Source organism: Sebastes fasciatus, chromosome 18 (genome assembly GCF_043250625.1).
Source record: "Sebastes fasciatus isolate fSebFas1 chromosome 18, fSebFas1.pri, whole genome shotgun sequence".
In the NCBI taxonomy this organism is placed as follows: Eukaryota; Metazoa; Chordata; class Actinopteri; order Perciformes; family Sebastidae; genus Sebastes; species Sebastes fasciatus.
The window spans coordinates 7,135,951-7,157,710 of record NC_133812.1 but is presented as its reverse complement, the minus strand read 5'-3'; the positions used below and the strand labels follow the sequence as shown (position 1 = coordinate 7,157,710).

At 43.1% G+C, this 21,760-nt stretch overlaps 1 protein-coding gene across 4 annotated transcripts in view; it reads right to left on the bottom strand.

Annotated features, from left to right (window-relative positions):
• bach2b (BTB and CNC homology 1, basic leucine zipper transcription factor 2b) overlaps positions 1 to 21,760 on the bottom strand; it is a 99,793-nt gene that overhangs the window by 62,412 nt on the left and 15,621 nt on the right. The window contains exons 2-3 of one of the 4 annotated variants that reach the window (XM_074614734.1): positions 16,934 to 17,000; positions 16,476 to 16,631 (exon numbers count right to left, since the gene is read on the bottom strand). The exons of 1 other annotated variant lie outside the window; for it this stretch is intronic. In XM_074614734.1, coding sequence (XP_074470835.1) covers positions 16,476 to 16,514 — 39 coding nt within the window. In that variant the 5' untranslated portion in view covers positions 16,515 to 16,631; positions 16,934 to 17,000. The remainder of the gene's footprint in view (positions 1 to 16,475; positions 16,632 to 16,933; positions 17,001 to 21,760) is intronic. 2 more of the 4 variants (XM_074614735.1, XM_074614738.1) reach the window with 2 other exon arrangements.

The following is a 21,760-nucleotide window of genomic DNA, read 5'->3' as shown; positions in this document are numbered from 1 at the left end:
TATAAAATCATCAGGCGATCAGGCGTCAGTGAAACCCTAACCATAACCACTCAATCACTCGCATGGATCGTCTCAACAGAACCTCAGTGATTTATTTCACAATCCAATAAAACGTTGGAGTGGTGGAGTGGACAGGGGGGGGGTGGGGGGGGAGTCCATCAATGTCGCAAACCGCTAAGACGTCGTCGTATTTAACCGCCGATCGACCAGGTCACCTCGTGCTCTGTTCGCCGGCAGGTAGAGTCCCCCCCCCCCCTGCTGATTGGTGGCTGTGTCTGCGAGGCCCAACAATGCACAGAGGCCAAGAGGCTGAAGGGACCCATCAATGAGTTCCTTTCTCCCTGGGGAGCCACTGTTTACTCAGCATAGAGCGAGCTGGAGAGCAGCACAATGGTGTTGCTGGGCCTCTGCGCCTAATATTGATGTCATACTACTCATCTCCACATTATCCCCGCTATTGATTAGTCTGATCTCAGCCTGGAGCTCTGCGGAGCAACAACAAACAGAGCTCCCGTCTCATCCCACCGACTCCCACATTCTCGGAGAGAAGCTGAGCCGATTCTTTTCTCCGCAGCCTCCTCCCTGAATCCCCCAGCAAAACCCTCCGTTCGTGGTTTATCATCGATCAGAGCCGGGTCGATGCTGCTGAGATTCTAAAGTCCTGAAGTGCACAATCAAACAGAATTTTCATCCCTCGCGGCTAAATTGGTTTTGCAGCAAAACGATCATTAAGATAGACGCAGTTCGGTGTACGCAAAGCGGCTGCTTTCACTCTGCATCGTGATTCATTTACTGAGAGTGGACTGTTAAGTTAGTAAATATCTCACTACATAACAACATCTGCATCTTGTGTCAGATGTGATGATGAGTTGTTACAGAGACGTAACTTTGTGCAGAAGATGCTGTCTCATCATGCAAGCAGCTAACAGATTACTCACAGAGAACGCTCAGCTGCCAGCAGCTTTACAGTAAGTGGAAAATGTGAATCAGCCACTGTAACGCTTCAACCAAAAAAAAAAAAAAAAGGGTGGAAATGTAGTCTGGGCCCACTACCCCTCACTGTTTCCATACAGGAAAATATAACATTCATAAAATCAGACTGTATCACATCCCTGACTGCAGGATATCTGCCTCCTCTGAGGAGGGAAGTGGGCAGAACACTATTTTGATGGAATGCATGATGAGTAACTGTACGGCATTTAGTTACAGCATCTAACGATAACACACATTAATGTTAATGCTCCACACTGCAAAAAAAGAAATTCAACTTTGCATATCACTTTTAGACTTAAAGGATAATTTTTTTTGTCTTATTTTCTTAGTTTTAACCAACATTTCTATCAGTTTTAATAGAACTGAAATCACCAAAGTAAGACAAGGTCAGACGAGCCAACTGTTGCCTTGTTCCCAGCAATTGGCGAGTACAATAATACTGTATAAAGTATGGCCAAAGCTACAAAAATAAGACACTATTACAATGAATCTGAATTTTATCATCCTCAAAACAAGTGAAAAATGTTAATGGAATGTTGCTTCCATAGAAACTAGGTGAATGATTATTACAACAAAAAGAAAAGCTAGAATAAAGTATTTTTTAAAAAAGCACATCAATTAATCTAAAATTCTTAGCACGCTGCAACCCTGTCTCCTACATAATTACGTTCCCATACAACTAGACATGCATTCTCAGTTATGTTTCTAAGGAAACGTGTTTTCACTCGGATGACAGACGCCGTTTTACACATGTGGTTAACGTTGTAAATGGAAACAAAACAAAACAAAACTACTTAGGGTTAGGGTTAGTAAAACATCATGGTGTGGCTTAAAATAACTGAAGTATAGACAGATATAATACATTACAAACTGGCTGCATTATAACAGTGATTATAATGCATTATAAAAAATATTATAATGTATTAGAACTATGGGAATTATAATACATTATGATCCTTGAAAAAAAAGTTAGTGAATGACCAGCAATTATGAAGTATGATGATCCTTAAACTTATAATAAGTCATTATAAAATGCTTTATAATGCATTGTGATTAATGATATAAAGCATTAGAGATATTTATGAGTGCTTATAACTATAGATAGACTATGCTATAAGCTGAGTTTAACGCATTAGAAGTATGTTTAAAATGCATTATAGACATGGGCGTCATAGAAAGTGTAACGTTTTTTTTTAATGTTTTGATAAAATGTGATTTTTGGACTTAATAACAGCCCAGGTGACTTGTGAAAGAGAGTGTTTTTTTTTGCAGTGTGAGATGGAGCTGTGCTCTGCATGTTGCTGATGATGACATCACGGAGCTGGAGCCGTGTGGAGAGCAGGTGGGAGCATTAGTATGACACCTGGATCGCTGTGCCCTGGCTCTTCCTGTGCTCCGCTGGCCCTCCGCCTGGACTCTTGTCACTCATTCGTGTTGCCTTTCAGCTCCTCGCCTCTGACATCAGCGCTGCCCCGCGGGGCCCGGGCCGCCGTCTTTAACTCCGGCTCGGCCTATCTAGGGTTTCACGCGAAGCAAGGTGTAGTAGGAGGATAATTTGTCCTCCGATGTCTGGCGGGTCACAGTATCTCCCCGGAGCTAAAAATACACCCCCCTCGTGTGTCCGCCTTCATACGTGTGCAGAGGGAAGCCCGTGGAAGGCCGGCGGCGGTTTACAACCGGTTTATTGATGACGGAAAAACAAATTAGAGCCATCTCTGAGCAGCCCGGGGAAACAACAAACCCCAACAGTGTGTGCCAATGTAACGCTGTCACGTTGACGCTCGCTTGGAGAATTCCTCTTTCAGATCATGCCTTCATACGAGCTGCAATTTGAGAAATTTTAAGTGTAAAATCGGCAGGATGTGATCATTCACATCAATCTGATGTACTCCGTGCACACGCATTGTTGCCTCGTCTCCGTAAATACACACCTGGTTAATTATTCACAGCCCTAAGGGTCTGCAGTCTGAAAGGGTAGCTGCCTGCGTAAGGACCTGTCTTTCCTGATTGTATCGCTTAAGATTGTGTTATTCTAGGCACGGAGTCAATGACATGCACGTCATCAGAATTTTTTGGGTTTCTAGGAAGGGAGGGTGAGGAAGGGGGGGTCACAGAGCAGTTAAACCGACAAACCTGGCTGATAGAGCGGCTAGGTGTACTGTAGCATGAGTGGCTGTCCTACAAGCCTCGCTGGAAACAGATGTCAAACAGGAACTTGTGTGTTTAACGTCTCCTTTGCAACGAGCTTCCTGCACGGAGACACACAACCCCTAACCCGCCTCGGCCGGCAAACTGCTGCCTCATACTTTACCTCGGTCAGCAGGTGACCTACTTTCTGCTGCGGTGTGGAGAGTCAAAAAAAAAAAAGGTACAAAAAAAAAAAAAAAAAAAAAAAGGCGCTCATCGGTTGATTTGGAAAGAAGGCTTTGTGGAATGTGTGTCTTTTCTATAGCTGCTCCTTACCTACCCACAGGCAAAAACACAGACAGACAGGCCCGAGCTCAAATGTCATTCAAGGGAAATAGTGTGGGGGAAGTACTTTAAAAGATCTTCAGCAACCACAAAAAACTAGCACTTTTAAAATGACCACAGGCAACAGTTTAGTAACTTTGCAACATAGAAGAACAGCATGGCGAGCCACCGTGAATGAATAGACAGTGAAAAGGGTAAACTGATCTCTGAGGTGCAAAAACACCACAGCAACAAACCCAAAACCATACTCAAATATCAAGTTCTACAGGGAAGTAGTGCTGTAGGGTTGATTCAAAACCGTCTCTGAATGTGTCTCAGTGTTTGTCTCACTGGAGACGCAGACTTGATCTCCTAAATGATGAGAAGACCAACTGTAGTTAGTGCTGAAAGAGTCAGTCGACTTGAACTACCAAATGTCTGGGTGTGAGGATTTTCTGCTTTTTTCTGTTTCAATGATGAAAGTTTTCAACCCGAAACTGAACATGTGATTATTTTAAGATATCCCGCTAACTAACAGACAAACTCTTTTAATCTCCCTGCTGTGGGTCGGGGGAATCAGAGCACATCATGGAAGCATACGGATAGCTGCTGCTCTAATGTGTCAGCCGGTGACACGGATCAGTCCAGCAGCCAGATGGAGGTGATAAGGTGAGCGGGAACAGCACCCTGCTGAACACATCCACACCGGCTGCTGACCTGAGAACAGCTTGTTCCTTGCTGTCTTCTGACTGTTCATTCAATATCCCAAGGTCAAGTGATCCTCCCGTAGACCACACAAACACACACACACACACACATAACATAAGATAGCTGACTAACTATTTATTTTTCTGTCTTCATAAAATCTATTCTATCTTTCAGTAGAATAAATGACTCGTGTAGCTGTCATTTTTTGTGCGAAGCTCCAGTTGTCTGCTGTGCTGAATTCAGATGAAGCCCATTGACATTTTCCCAGTGCGAGTAATTGACATGCAGAGAGTATCACTGACAAGACAGCGCTGGATTCCCACAGAGTCATGGATTATTGTTCTCCCATCAGATTAGTGGTCGGAGAGAGAGACTGAAACAGCTATTAATCATTAATCATTAATCTCTCAGTGCCAATGACTGACTTCCACCGGCTCCTGTCTCCGTCAACACAGAGTCGGCATATTGCTGTAAACGTTCGGTCATTCAAACATGGCAGGATGAAGAGAGAAAACTACACTTCTGCTCCTCCTCATGGCTCTGTTTTCAGGCTTTAAAAAATCAAGCCCGTGAAGGGAGACTTTGGCCAATCACAAGTCATTTCATTGAGAGAGAGAGCGCTCCTATTGGCTGTGCTCCGGCAAGTGGGCGGTGCTTGGTATTTCCTCAACAGATCTCAACATGGGGTCACAAACGTTCTCATTTTACAGCTAAACAGTACACTACAAATAGATATAAGTATTACAGTAACAGAATATTGATTCATATTTGATCAGCTCTACCTAGTTCGCGAGTGACTGACAGCCTGCTCGACTCCAGATCAGCTCTGATTGGTTGTTTTCCTCCGGTCTGAGAAATCTTGCGGATGCCGTTAAGAGCACCGGAGGACACAGAGACACATGATGTTTTTTCAGATTACCTGTCTCATGCACTACTGTCAGGATATAGTGACCGTTTTATAAAAATAACTTTTTTTTAAATCATATTTGCTCCATTTCTACCCACTGCTGCTTTAACTGATGAGGAAATTAAAAATGTTGCTAGTGATGTCTTAATCAATGACCACAGCAACACTGTCCCCGATAAGTACAGCATGACTGGGCCCAAAACAAATCCAGCCTGACCCAACACGAACCCGCATAGTTTCTGTCCAAGCCCGAACCACGGCAGGAGTTTGGACCCCGAGTCTGATTAAAAACCTTAATTTCCACTGTAAAAACAGTTTTGTGTGATAAGCACTCGAGCATGACATCAGGTACAATTTATTTCTGTAAATGCAAGGAATGATACTGACGGCTCTTTGTGCTCCACACACACTGGAGACTGCAGCTTGACTCACATTCCCACTGACATTTGTTTTATTACTCATCATGAGCTTATGACCTCAACGTTTGCCTGCCAGAGTGCGAGCAACAGGGTGACGGGGGTCAGGTTGGGGGGTTGGATCGGGTCGCTCGGGGGCACATGGGCGAAGACGCCGGGCCAATGAGAAAGCCACTGAGCGGCGCGTCTGTCAATAAGGGGGGGGGGGGGGGGGGGGGGATGGAAGAGGAGGGGCGAGCAGACGGGAAGCATTAGGATAGGTTCAAGAAGAAAACAAGAGGGAAGTGGGAGAGAGAGGTGGGACAGTCTGGCCCGTGGTGGAAGTGGCTGACTAAGGCAGGGTTCACTGAGTTCAGCTAGTAAATAAGTGACTGACTCCTCCGAGTGCATTCCAAGGCTCCACCTCACCCTCCCGCCCAGCGTCTTCTCGGGGGGATTCCTGGGGTTTCTGGGGCTGCTCTCTCCGCGCGGTGTGTCAACATTTCCACACCCCGCTGCCAGCAGGGAAGGGGAGGGCGGCTGCTGCTGCTGCGTGGCTCATTCACTTTTAGCGTGTTTTGCTGCAGATGAAGAGGTCCACATAGCCCCCCCCCACCCCCATCCCCTAACAAAAACATCCTGAGGGTCCCAGTCAATCGGTAAATGAGCCAGCTCCACCAGAAACCACACACACTGCTGGAAAAAACACTGACTCTCATAATCCCAGTCAGTCATGTAACACAAAAAAAATGATTTTTCACAGCCAAACATGGCTGTCAGTTGTATATGCAGACGAATGCAGCCCCGAAGCAATGCAGAATCTGGCCGTAGCACCATCTGCCTCGGCTTTTGCTAATCACCTGATCGCCAGATGGGTTAGCAGATCTTTAGGAAGCTTGTTTTCATGCTCAATAAAAAAATGTGCCATATCAGGCCATAGCATAGAAATCGCCACTGGTATTACATTTGATGCCTGTAAGCGATCCCAGGCGATAACGCTACAAGACTGCTGAGCGTTTCAGGTTTGAGAACATATATACCGCCGACAAAATACCAGAGGGAAATGTCTGTGAAGGGCAAAAAGGTAATATCACTGTGAAAGAGCGGCCTGTTCAGTAGGTATGGGAGCTGAGCTAATGACACACACATGCACAATTCAATTGAGCATTCTGAATCAGCATCTCTCTCTCTCAGTGAAATTTGAGTCTCAGCACATCTGCTCTATATGAAAGTCTTCATCTTATTTCATTTTTTTTGCCGCATCAGGAAAAAAAAAACGACGTGTGTTTCTTCAGCTCCGCGGTGCAAAATGATTTCATTTCTCTGATTGAAGTCAGAATTGACGTTCTGCACCGCCGCGGTCTGTACGAGTCAATGAAATGAATCTTTTTAATTTGATTTCTTCTGTATAAAAAATGGAGCGCTGAGGCGAGGATTCGGAGCTTCGCCGGTGGCAGGTTTTGCGGGTTTCAGCCTGTTTCTTTGAGATTTCAAACCTCAGCTGACAGCAGCTGGGTTGTTTTTTACGTCCCGACGTGGAAGACGGGCTATAGGTCGAACATTCCTGAGGCCGAGGCCTGAAATCCTGAGAACAGCGCCTGAAGTAAACTAGCTCCGAGACAATGGCGAGAGGTTGAAGGTGAGGAGAGTGGGGCCTTTGCAGCTACTAATATATTCCAAGGAGATTTCTAAAGTGCTCTGCCGCCAATTGCCCCACATAATGGTTTCCATGGAGATGGGGTCCTCGAATCCAGGGCTGCGGTACAGAAATGAACCGGCAGAACAATGACCCCAACTTCCACCGCGTTACAGAACATTTTTCAGCCGGCTCCTTTTTTTTCCGTTCTGTGTCAGAAGGTAAGTAAACGCTGATTTACAGAAAAGAAAATCCGCTTTTGTCCGTGTTCCGTTTCCATCTCTGCTGTTCCCATCGTCCATGGATACAGCCCCGAACTTCCTAAAGCTTTTTTTTTTTTTTTTTGCCAGAGGCATCCTTTCAGCCTACGGTCTTGACAACACAGTAGGAATTTGCATGCATCAATAGTTTGGAAGAAAAACAGCATCCTTAGGAGAATCCACAAGTCTGGAGAACCACATCCCTTTGGAAGGGTTCTTTCCATATTACAGCGTAGAGTACAATAATTGGCAAATTTACATTATTGATTTGAAGCACCTACTCTATAGTCTCTTATGAGCTATTTATGATGCCTTTTCATCAATAATCCGTTTTGCAATTTTACACTTTTTCACAGTTAGGTCACATTAAACTCAACAAACCACAACGTAGTGCGACAGAAAGAGAACAAAGGGAAGGAAATAATCCCAGTCTTCTTTTGAGAAAAGCTACACAGCTGGAGGCTGCCTAGCAAGTGTGTGATGTCACACTGAAAGAGGGAACCATGGGTAATACGAGCGCCATGTTAACCACATGCATAGCTTTGGCACCCACGTCGCCCGTTATGCCTTCCCTTGGTTGAAGAGGACAATAAATCTAGTCGTGGCTCTAAAATGACACATCAGTCATTAGGAAAAGATCCCACCTACTCTTAGTAATGGCACAAAATGTTGATATACAGTCATAAAGATGCAGTCTCTGCCTCAATCTCACGTGGGCAGGCTTTTGTTAGAGCTATAGTTCATGGCGGTCTGGAAGAAATATCATTAAAGTGTTACTGATTTTTACACATCAGGTTTACTCATCATGGTCAGTACGACTCAGCATGTGAAAACAGTTTTGTAATGACTTCCTCGGCTCTAGAGGAGCTTTGTCAAGTCTGACCTCTGATGATGTGATAGAGTGGCATCGCCCCAACGGGATTTTTCCGTTGCATTTTGGATTATTGCAGAAAATAACAATACGACGACGTGACAAACAAACGATAATCTCCACAAATGAACACCACTTTTATGATTTTTGAAGCGTAAATGCAATCACCAGAAGTAAAAAGCCAACGCTAGGCTATAAAGGAACTACATCACGGCTGCATGACAACGAGGCTGTAAAGGAGGACGTGTTTGGCGTGATGACATCTAAATGTCCCCGACAACATCTATAGTCTCATTTAGCCACTTGTTAGCGACCACCTTTTTTACATAAAAGCTTAACATTCTCTGTATTTACATAGAAGAAAACGAGAAAATCTCTTACGCTTGTGTTAACCACAGACCTTACAGTATATTCAGGCATCTAACCAAAAAACTCATTCAAACTAGAATTACCGCCTCTGGGTTGTATGAATCCGCCAACCAGTGAAGTTGCAGTTTACATCCACGTCTGTCCAAAATGTTATCACTTCATCATTTTATCCTGTTAGACGTTTGTGTGAAATTGTCATAATTAGCGTATAAATTATTGAGTTGTGGCCAAAAACATTTTTGGTGAGGTCACCAAATTCTAATCAGTTCATCCTTGAGTCCCGTTTGTGCCGAATTTGAAGACGTTACCTCAAAGTGTTCCTGAGATTCACCAAAATGGGACGTGAGGTCACAGTGGCCTTGACCTTTGACTATGACAATTTTGAAGAAATTCCAACCCAGAAACCTAAAGACTCCTGTCCCCTAACTGTCTGCTACCATGTCTCTTTTGTGGAGCCATTTACACTCCAGCAGAGCAGGGTTAAAGTAAAAGTGGACCGTGCAACACAACTAATACGATATCTTCCTCTGTTGTGGACTCTCTGGCTACTCAATATATGCATCTTTAAACTTCAATGGGTAATTCAACTGACACAATAGCCACTTTTACAGTACGCTCTGGAGCTCTATTATACAGTAATGAGGCATAAAACATCAGTCGTGGTTTAGATGGGTTTTTTTTCTTTGTATAAATGGAGCATCCCCCCCCCCCATGAACATACATAGCAGCATGAAAGCGCATATTTCCCAGAGACACAGAAGTCACACATGCACAGACGGAGGATATACAGCCTTTTGACAGCTCCAACGGGGGAGTGGGAAGACAGGCTATAATGGAATCTAAATATCATTTGTGTGCAGGGCTCATTAAAGTTGCCCTGTGTGTTGGTCATTAACTCTCCTCTTCTGTGACCTTCATCGCTGAAGGTGGGGTGGAAGGAGGTTTGCCACTGCAGTGTACAGCCTTGTTTCCAACATGCTTAAGAACGCCCCGCAAACAAGACCGTGCTGATTTCCGTCCTGTGAGAGTGTTGACGCTTTTTATAGGCTATAAAAATGATTAACCCACTGAGTGTCCTCTAAACAGTTTAATTCCACAACAGAAAAGATCTGCCATGTAAGCATGTTTGCTTTGTTTCCTGCAAAAGCTGAAGAAAATTAATGCAAAATAGAAATTAATTTTGGATTTTACACCCCAAACAGCACTCATTGGGCATCACTTGCAACCAGCTGCCAGCCGTCGCGTCAACACTGAACCTGATAGCGTTCTACGCTGGTCCAACTCCTAAATTAGCTCAGATTCAATTATTGATGTTAGATTGGCAACGCACGCTTTCCCTTCTCTCTCTCTCTCTGTCTGTCTTTAGTTGCACAACAAGACGGAATAAGAGTCCACGGCCACACCGGCACCTCCACCACTAGACACAGCTGTGCTTTGAGCTGCTATAAATACTAATGTCAGCATGCAGACATGCTCACAATGACAATGCTAACATACTGATGTTAAGTGAGTAATGTTTATCAGTTTCACCATCTTGGTTGTGCAAGGTAGCATAACATTTAGTAGTTAGCAATAAACACAAAGATGGATCGATAGATGGATGATTAGATATAGATAGATATACTGTATAGATAGATAGATAGATAGATAGATAGATGGATAGATAGATAAACATAGATAGATAGATAGATAGATATACTGTATATATAAATAGATGGATAGATAGATAGATAGATAGATAGATAGATAGATAGATAGATAGATAGATAGATAGATAGATAGATAGATAGATAGATAGATAGATAATGAGCTTTCACAACCAATCAATAACTATTTTGATAATCCACCAATTATCATATTATTATCATATAATTATTATATATTAAATGATTAATCGATTAATAAAAACATCAATAGATTCAATGATGATTAATAAATGATTAGTTGCAGCACTAACAGTATCTCAATAGTCGGGTTTAGTAATCTCTCATTCTTTGGAGCATGTGATGCATCAACATATTGTTTGAGGTGTGAAGCTACAGCAGACTCTCTCACCTCTGCAGCGTACTGTAACTACCTCACACTGTATCACTCCGATGCTAAATACAAGACTGACATGCCAAATCCAGAACTGCAGGGCAATTCACTCAAAACATGCATGCGTGAGAGAGGAGCTAGTCCATGAAGACTGCATGAGGAGAAAGAGTTCACATTATTAAATCATGCAGATTAAAAGGTCAAACTTGGACTGAAACTTGCCTCCTTTCAGTGTTTTTATTCGCCTGCGGTGGGGTTTGTCTACTTAAAAAGTCCCGTCTCGTCCGAAGTGTGACGGCGGTCCTGGGACGAGCTGGCAGCTCGACATCCCTCCCCCCCCCCACTGGCAAGACCGGCGGTGTATTAAAATAAATCTGTGCACACGTCCCACCCCAGCATGCTCGCTAGACATTACCTTATACAAGGCTAGCAGAGGCACGCTGTGCTGTCTGCTGGCCTGTGAGCAGATTTTAGCTCCCCTGCTGCCCCCTGGCCTTAACCCCACCCGCCTCATTTACCCCACATCCCCCCCTCCTCCACCTCCGCCCCCGCCTCTCCTGAGTGTGTCTGTGTACATGATCTCACATGACTCAACAAAAACCCCGGGCCTGGAGCGGGGCCGTCCGGAGCTTTTTTTTTTCCCCCTCAAGAGGGGAGGAGAAGATTGACTTTGTGGAGCGCTGCCCCTCAACTTGGCTCAAATTGCCCCACTTGTCAAGCCTGGATGGATTTTGGCTAAAAATAAAAGCAAAAAAGGGGCCCTTGACAGACGGATTAATGGACTCAGCGGTGCTCCCCCTGCTAACCGAAAGCTGCCACATTGTGCGGCATCTCCGGGTCCCGATACCTTCAAAAATAAGGATGGCGGTGCACGGCCCCTGAGAGCGCTGTGTTTCACAAACAAAACATCCCCTTTTTCCATGTGCGGCCGCCGGGGAGATTCAGCGGAGGAGTAGAGCAAATGCAAGATGAGCCAAGTGAGTGGGAATTCCTGCGCTCTCTCCTCCCCCCACCCCACCCCCCCCCACCCCTCCTCCTCTGTTACTCCGCCCTACGCACATTCCCCCCGTCACATTCATAGCAGCAAAAAAAATCAGAGCAAAACAGAGTGGAGCAGACTGGATAGGATGATCATAACCCAACCCAAACAAATACAGCTGCTGACAAACCAGTGGGCTGACTAGACCTCTAAACTCACCAAATGTCTGTTTGAATGCTATATTATTTGTCCATCACCCTTTAATCCTTTAAACCATCGGCTGCTTTTGCCGGGTTTTCATTCTCTTCATTTAAAAGGTTTAAAATATAGTCACCAACATGTCTTATCTATGTCGTATTGTGACAAATACCAGCAGCATGTGGGCGGTACTACTCATGTTCTGAGACACTTTTTATGAAAGAAATGTCTTTGTTAGGGTTAGCTCTGTAACCATGGAAACAATAGAAACCTGGATTACTTTTGAAAAGTCTGAATTTGACGACTATGAAGAAAGATCTGAAGTTGCAAGCAGAGCTTTTTTAGGGATCTCCAACAGAGATAATGTTATCGCTGCGGCTCCACTGATTCCAGCAGTATGTGTACGATGTCCCTCTGTATCTGGATGCAGATTACTTTGATGGGGATTCAATGTATAAGGACCCCAAAAGAAGCAGCGTCCCACACCTCTCTGATGCTGGAATTAGCAAAACAACCCAACAATCACACTGAGCGATTGGCCAGATGTGTGCAGGTAAGCAATGCAACACCATGAATGCCTCTCTAGTGTGTGATGTTATCCCGCTTCACTGCGTCTTGACCCCGTCTTTGACGTCTGGTTTTTCACCTCACCTTCAGACAAAGGTGCACACTTTTGCCTTAGATGTGTTCCAATGACACTTCAGAATCTTAACTCCTGCTCACAGGACACTGCAGATTATAAATGAACTGCTAATACTACAAAATGCACGGTACCATCGTCGTCTACAGAGTGACCCCGGGTGCGAGGCTCCTTTAAATATTCTTTACCGTTTGCCATATGTGAAGCTTGTACGAGGTCTGCACGGGTGTTCCAGACTGCCATCTGGATCCTATCAGAGACCACAAATACAGATGTAGTGAAAGCACTTTGGTATATAGCAGCGCGGGCCGCCCAGCCTAATGAATGGGAAGAGCACGTTTTCAACCCCTGCAGCAGGTCAGCGGCAGGCGTGGGCTTCGCTTCACCTCCCCTCACGCACGCACACACACATGAAGCAGAGGGGGAGATCAATTGTCGGGAGAGAGAGGACTCGCCTCACCTCGCCTCCCACGCTACCTGAGAGTGTCCTGAAATATCCCTCCTCATCAAAACAAAAGAACAAAATGGCAAGAGGTGATACGTGATACAGCAGGGTTAAAAATAGACTCGGCGCTGACGGAGAGGGCAGTGTTTAGTGACCTCTGCGTAGCACTCTTGGTTTACACCCCGAGTAGCTGTGGATAAGACTCCTCCGACTCAGGATTAAACTACACAACAACAAGGATAGATTCAGAAGTAGAGGATCAGGAAGCATCGCTTCGATACAGATCTAATGTCGGCCTGAACTTGAGAACAGAGAGAATCAAACGTTCTCACGCACGTCAAAGCAAAGAACGTATCCGTTTTAGAGGATTCAAAGGGTCTCATGGTATGTGAAGCATACATGATCTGCCTTGAGAAGACCACCTTTTCAAAAGGGAGGATATATTTCTTTTGTTTTGATGTCACTGCACATGGCATACCACACAGAGGATCATCAAAACATTACATCATGCAGGAAGAATCCACGAGAGAAGCCGCAAGCTTTTCCAACTGCGGTTTGCTGCACATCAATCAGCGAGTAAAGAAAGGAATCAGAGGGAGAGGAATCCTGAAAGCCACTTGTTTTCTAAGCAAAGTGTTAACAGGGCCGCTCGATTCAGTCGGAGGATCAGACGTCTGAATCGGCCTCTGGAGGTGGTCTTTGCCTCCAGGTCAGGCTAAAAATGAAAGATGTCTCAACAAGGAAAGGAGATTAGCATAAAAAAAGGTGTTGTAATATTGTCTTTTTTCTTCTTTAAGTTCCTTACTCTGCAATATTTGTTCTTTCAAACACATGAAGCACATTTGCAGACTAAAGGACTAAATCAAAGCAGTATTTATTCATACAGAAATGATTGATTCAAAGACATTCCAGGGGGTATAAAGGGAATCATTTCTCCCACTCTGTGTCAGAACTGCATGCAACATGCCTCAGAGTGACAGAAACAATGGCCTCTTTCACTGCCTTCGCCAGGCCGGGGACGGGGAGGTGCATCATGGGAAGCAGACGGGGCAGACAGGGCTCGTACAGTTGAGCGCAGATACTTCAGAGAGGCCTCACACGAGCCCCGGCAACAAGCAGTGGCACTTAAAACCTCCCAGATATGGGCCATGTGGGAGTTGTGTGCTTTGTAAAACACACAGCAGCCTGGATGAGAGGGCAGGCAGTTCACAACTCCTGAGTTCACGGAAGAAAAGAAATGAAGTATGACAAGTGTAGTGGGATGTTTTCGCTTGTTTCTGATAGAAGCACGTCTTTGAAGAATGGACTGCTTTCTATATTTCATATTTTTACATCACTACTGTGGCGGTTTCCACGCGTTTGGCATATTCGTCTCCTCCAGTTTGGCTCCTTTTTTCTTCCACATTGTTTTAATAATCGCACAAGATTCAGTTGGTCTGAGCGAGAACAGGAAGCAGGAAGTCATTCAGGATTTTAGCTTCCTGTTTGAGACATTTCTTACACCCCTAGGTAGAATAAGAAATGTTAAACAGCTGCATTAAAAATGTTTATGCAACCTTGCAAAGATGATCCAATAGCCAAACAAAGGACTCATTTAAGTGAATTTCTCCTGTGACCTCATCACTCCGTGATCAGACAGAGACAGTTTTAGCAGCCCTGGGGCGGCGTTTTGGGGATTGAATGAGAGCGAAGCGTTTTGCACGCTGCTTTTTAGGTTGCGTTTCTGAGCGCCTCGTTTTTTTTTACTCTCTGTGCGCCTGGCGTTTTTTTGCAGGAGCGCCCTTAAAGCGGCAGTAGGCAGTATATTTTTGGCATCAGTGGGCAAAAATTCCATAATAACCTTTCAGCATATTGTAATTCAAGTGTTCTGAGAAAGAAACTAGACTTCTGCACCTCCTCATGGCTCTGTTTTCAGGCTTTGAAACATCTAGCCCGTGACAGGAGACTTTGGCCAATCACAGGTCATTTCAGACAGAGAACGTTCCTATTGGCTGTGCTCCGGCTGGTGGGCGGTGCTTGGTATTTCTTCAACTTGATCTTAACATGGCTACCGGGTCACAAAATTTTTAATTTTACAGCTAAACAGTACACTACAACAATGATGAATGAGGCGTTTTGCACGCTGCTTTTGCGTTACGTTGCTGAGCGCCTTGCTTTTTTTTCCCGCTGTGTGCGCTTTTTGCGTGAGCGTCCTTAAAGCCTCGAAAAAATTCAACTCAAAGCGGAAAAGTGCCCGACACAACTAGCGTTTTTTGTCATTGTGGTGACTGGATAACAAACCGTAGTTACCACGACGATAGAAGTAATATACAGAGACCCACACATATATTGCACCTATCAAATTACAGCAATATCATCAGTTCCGGCCAACTGGAGAACATTATAGGGGGTGCTGTCCTTGCAGAAAAATAAACAATAATTACATTTCTTCTTTTTTGGTAATTACAATGTTAACCAAATAAGAAAAATAGCAAGGAGATATATAAATAGATGTCTTCTGGTTTGAGTTGGACCTTCAGATATATGTATTTACAGTGGGAGGTCCCGGCCTCGGCAGCATGCCAGGAGTAAAAGTCTCCTCCACGTTGAGCTGTTGGTCTCAGGGCGCGACACACAGATGCCAACTCTCCACGTGGTCTGGACCATAAGTACTCTGACAACTTGCACTCTTACTACTAGCAGCTTTGACTCCACTAATATACTATACGCTAAGCCACAAACTCTGGCTATGAGACTAACCGCTCCAGGACAAAGAACGCCTTTGTGTTCGCTAGTAGACTCTTAAGAAAAGCGGGGATAAGAGTTTTCTGACTTTATACACACGTGAGAGCTGCCATAAAGAGATCTGTGAGCAGCGTGTCACTTTAGAGTTAGAGTTTCCCTTTTTAACAAGCACACATTGAATGGGATATTCTGCCAAGATCTATTATTGAAGGGGAGTGTACGTTTCCTTATACTTTATGTTGTGAAGTTTAATAGTTACGACAAGGCTTGTGAAAAGATTTACACAAGCACGGGGGAGAGAACGAGAGACGCAGTTGGATCAATTATCAGTGAATATTAAGTCTACTACAGCCGCTATTCTAGCACCTGCAAAGGAAGTCTGAGAAGGAAGCTTTATTTCCTTTGTAACATAAATGGAAATGCAACACAATTCATTAGTTTCGAAAACAGTGCGGTTTTCTCTTGTTGTTTGAGAGCTCACAGAGATATTACAGCCGTCACATTATCTGTTTTATTTGAGAATTCTTAAAATCCACTTTTCTTCTTTTTTTTTTTTTTACTTTAAAACAGAAAGGAATCCACAAATTATTTTACAGTAAAATAAATATGTAAATGTCGTCGCTGCAGGGATTATAAATGATATTTTGAATAAATATGGATTACCGTATAAATTAAAGCAATCAGACTCCAGCGCCTATCTGAAATTTCTGTTTGTGTGTGTTTCACTGTGTTTGCCTCGGCTCCACGCAGTCTAACCACAACAGGAAAAAATAAAGAAACAGCCTTCCTGCCAACAGAAAATCATGTTTTGACATTATGAAAACAAAAAAGTGGAGTATGTTGCGGTGTTAGCGCTACTTACAGACTGGTCCTTCATCTTCCGACGGTGATTAGTGATCATTTATCCTCGAGCAGCGTACTGTACGCTCTCACTGACATCACTATGAGTCAGAAAGACGCAAGGTCAGGTACATGATTGGCAGGTCGGGGGTGGTGATGGTGCACGGGGAGGGCGTCCCTGCAGCGTGGAGACAGACCGTCCTGTCATCCACTATTACTCATGCAATCTCACAGAGAAACACACAGCACAGTCCACTCACATGTTCTACGTGTACAGATGATTTTGTGACTAGAAGTGAAGAGTTTTGTCAGAGATCATTAATGCTATCGTTTGTCCCTTTCCAACACCTAAAATGTTTCAGGTTTCTTATCAGATCTGTGGCCAGACGGCGTACGTATCATGTGAAGCATTTAAGAACAAGTTTAAAAAAGTAATTTTGTGTCTTTGAATTGAGGTTTGAAGAACAAGTGGAAACTTACCGTGGTAACTGTACATCAATGGGAATACTTTTGCTTTCAGCTCAAGTTTACTTGTTTCAGGAATTTTCTAGAATCAAGAATCAGAAATAAAGGAGAAAAAAAATGGAAAATTAATAATATATAATATAATAATAATAATTAATTAAATTGTTATAGAAAATAAATAGTATTTGTTCCTGAGACATTCAAGTTCATTTGCTTTCTAAACAAGGGACATAAAGCTTTTGTTAGACTGACTGACTTTAAGACTAAAGCATCAAAGTTTATTCTTCATGCTGGGGAACGAAACAGAAACCCCTAAATGTTGCTTACTGGCTTTTCGCTGAGCTTTCAACTGTATCTCCTCCGGAGATGGAGTTTGTTCAGTTGTTGTCAGCTGTTGAAAGCCATAGAAAAAGCTAAAAAGTGAAAGTTAGGATTTGTTTTGTCAAATGAAATTTTGACAAATTCTATTTTTGAGGGTTTTTAATGTATTTAATTTTATTTAATTCTACTTTTTAATTTCTTGCAGTGCTATCCCTCTAATACGGGATACACTATTTGTGATTCATTACCAGGCTACACAAAAACTTTTCAAGTCCAAAAACTTATTTTTCCTCTTTTTTTCTAGATTTCCGAATCTCCATGGTGACAAAAGTCTACTCACTTTATCTCCAGCCACTTGTTTACCTAAATGGTTCACATCACATCACAATGCTGAGAAAATTACAGTAGTTATCTGATTTCACAGAAAATGCCACAATGAACTATTTTGATAATCAGTTATTAATTTATCCAAAAATATCAAACATTTGATTTCTTTGCTGCTTTGCTGTTTTTCACAATCTCATACCAATACCTCTGAGTTTTTGGACAAAATGAGCAATTTGATGACAGCAATTTAGATTGTTGAAAATTACAATTTGGCCATTTGACATTTTGTTTTAAACATTTTTAAGACTATAAGTAATAAATCTATTTGACAACAAAAGGTTTCAACTGTATGGAAATGAGGATTAGGGCCACATGTGAAAATTTGAGCTCTGGGAATAAATAAAGTCAGAATTAAACTAAACTCAGAAATGCAAATACATTTTCCACATGTGGCCCTAATCGTCTTCATTAGCACAGTTGTCATGACAACTTTATCCACCGATGAAGACCATGAGATGTGCTTGAAAGCTCTGTAAAAAAGCTGCAAAAAGTGGTCCTTAAATTTAGATTTTTTTTCTTGTCAAACTACTATTTCCAAAGTCAAGTATGAACACTATTAATTTGATAAAAGAGAGATTAATTAATGATTTAAAAACATTAATTTAGGTTCTAAAATTTGATTTCCTTATAATTTACAAAAAGTGCTGCTGTGAAAATGTAGTTTGTTACAGATACAAATCAACAAATGACTGTACTTTTCTGTCTCATTCTGTCTTATTTCATCAGTTATTCATGAAACAATCAAACAAGTGGAACTAGTGTTCCAGTTACCGAGGTTTTGTCACTCCCCTCTGCGTGTGATACCGATGCACAAGGCACCCTTTAGTGCCGGTATGAGGCACACCGGGCTTTCAAATTAATGATGACGTCAACTCATCCACGGCAATATTATGAAGTGTGTGAAGTGTGGAGTGTGGTGATGTAGTTTAAAGAGCGATGAGACTCACACAACAACTCTGTTACCCATTCCTCATGAAAATAGCATATATTCTTTGGTCTTTAATTGATCCGGCTATTTTCTGTGGTCATGTCAAATCTGGCGTCCGCTTGCTAGGCTGCTAACATCTCCTAATGTTATGGCGTCGCTGATGAAACCAAACTTGAAAGCAGCATAACTCGTTGAATTGACAGCTGATTGGCAAATAATCAGTTTGTGTCAGAGGGAAGCGGTGTGTCGGTGAATTTTATTTAAACAGGTTTGCAAAGTGACTTTTTGTTATCAAATTTATGGCTTCATATTCTTTGAACCTTTGGTGATCCACTCAGAAACGGGTAGCGAGCTACTTGCTGGATACCACTGTCTATCTATGGCATCAATCTGTGTATGTGCAGTATGCAGTAGGTGTGTATGTGTATATACAGACGTAGGCAAAGTTGTTGGTAACGTTCCGTTAAAGAGAGAAAAACCCACAATGGTGACTGAAATAACTTGAAACTGACAAAAGTAATAATAAATAAAAATTCACTGAAAATTAACTAATGAAAATCAGATATTGTTTTTGAATTATGGTTCAGCAGAATAATTTAAAAAAACAAACTAATGAAACTGGCCTAGACAAAAATGATGGTAACATTAACTTAATATTTTGTTGCACAACCTTTTGAGGCAATCACTGCAATCAAGTGATTTCTGTAACTCTCAATGAGACTTCTGCACCTGTCGACAGGGATGTTGGCCCACTCCTCGTGAGCAAACTGCTCCAGCTGTCTCAGGTTTGAAGGGTGCCTTCTCCAGACTGCATGTTTCAGCTCCTTCCACAGATGTTCAATAGGATTTAGATCCGGGCTCATAGAAGGCCACTTCAGAATAGTCCAATGTTTTGTTCTTAGCCATTCTTGGGTGTTTTTAGCTGTGTGTTTTGGGTCCTGTTTGAGGACCCATGACCTGCAACTGAGACCAAGCTTTCTGACACTGGGCAGCACATTTCGCTCCAGAATGCCTTGATAGTCTTGAGATTTCATTGCACCCTGCACAGATTCAAGACACCCTGTGCCAGATGCAGCAAAGCAGCCCCAGAACATAACCGAGCCTCCTCCATGTTTCACATTAGGTACAGTGTTCTTTTCTTTGGATGCTTCATCTCTTCGTCTGTGAACATAAAGCTGATGTGACTTGCCAAAAAGCTCCAGTTTTGTCTCATCTGTCCAAAGGACATTCTCCCAGAAGCTTTGTGGCTTGTCAATATGCATTTTGGAAAATTCCAGTCTCGCTTTTTTATGATTTGGTGTCCTCCTCGGTCGTCTTCCATTAAGTCCACTTTGGCTTAAACAGTGACGGATGGTGCGATCTGACACTGATGTACCTTGACCTTGGAGTTCACCTCTAATCTCTTTGGAAGTTGTTCTGGGCTCTTTGGTTACCATTCGTATTATCCGTCTCTTCGATTTGTCATCAATTTTCCTCTTGCGGCCACGTCCAGGGAGGTTGGCTACAGTCCCATGGACCTTAAACTTCTGAATAATATGAGCAGCTGTAGTCACAGGAACATCAAGCTGCTTGGAGATGGTCTTATAGCCTTTACCTTTAACATGAAGGTCTATAATGTTCTTTCTGATCTCCTGAGACAACTCTCTCCTTAGCTTTCTGTGGTCCATGTTCGGGCCAAGACTTCCTTTTCCGTGCGCTGCTCATCGTTTACAGTCCGATTAGCAACCCGAGATGTGAGACTGGAGTTGAGAGACGACGTGCACGACCGGATTGTTTCACGAGTAATTAGCCGTTTTACAAGCTAATTATAAACCAATAAAAATCGGAATCATCGACAGCCGATAGCCAGTTCCCAGGTTGCATTTCAGCCACCGCATTCCGGCTCTCCACACGGACTGTTTACCTGCATTCAACCACAGCCTGCTGGAACATGATACTACTCAGACTACAAATGGAAACCAGAATGCTTTCGATACCAAAATCCTGTCCCGTTGCCTACAGATATGTGGATGCAGAATCTGATTACTGTGGCATACAGTAGACTGTCTAAGATGATTTAGTCGTGTGACTATGCTGTAGTGAGAGCTCACAGCACTGTGGTTGAAGAAATCCTCCACTTTCACATTCAAATCAGCTGTGAAATCTTTCTCTTCTTATTCTGCTACCGGTATCGACTGATAATAATCACGCAGCTCGACCTGATAGTGTGTTCACAGCTGCGTGTTTGAGACGTACAGTAGACATCATGATGGTTACAGTGGCCCGCTGAGCAGAGGATGATAGATTAGCCTGTTTGTGGTGTCACTGAGCTCTTGGAGGAGAAGATAACTGTGATAGTTTGCTTGAAGCGCAGTATAAATGTTCCTCGTCTGTATATCATCATCATCATCATCATCAGGAATATACAGTACATCACAGCGATCAGAATGAGACCGGGCAGCACTTGCTAAGCATGATGAGAACCAATTTGCTTCCTCTCCTGACACAACCCCCGAGTGAGATGAAAGGGAAACTGTGCTACTGTAATCTATCTAAATGGCCGGCTGCTACAACCCTTTCATGCAGCCATGACTATTGATCTCCACTCTCTCTCACTAACTCTCCCTGTGTCGGCCTTTGTTTCTCAATCTTTCCTCCTCTCTGTGTATCAAAGGAAATCCTCTGTAACTGGACTTTAAAAACGCGTGCAACACTCCATCCCAGAGAGCTCAAATCATCCTCACACTTGTTCTTTGATCAGTCAGTTCCTGACTTAAATAATAAGTTTGACAAATTCAGACTTTTATGCAGTCAGCATACTTGGAAGGCTTCTTGAGATTTTGGCAACATTTAACATTCTTTTGTTAAATGAAAAAAAATCGATGTTGTACATGGTCAATGCTCTGTGTGGATGGAGACCCACAAAGTAAAAAAAAAATCATGCCATATTCATGACTGTGAAGTTCATTCTTGACCTTGGAAATAGTAGTTTACTATCAGCTTAAGCCAAAGTTCAACGTGGCAAAAGTGAGCATGGCTCACATACCCCCCACTCACTGCTTGACCCCTACTAAAGTAGGGCCAAAGGTTTTGCCCTTTTGGAATTAATGCCAAAAGGAACAACTAGACCACACTCCCAACCATCTTACCAAATTTGAAGTTCCTAAGTGAAATCGCTTTTGAGTTGTACTCCGGAAACGAAAGTGTGACATGCGAACGGACGGAAG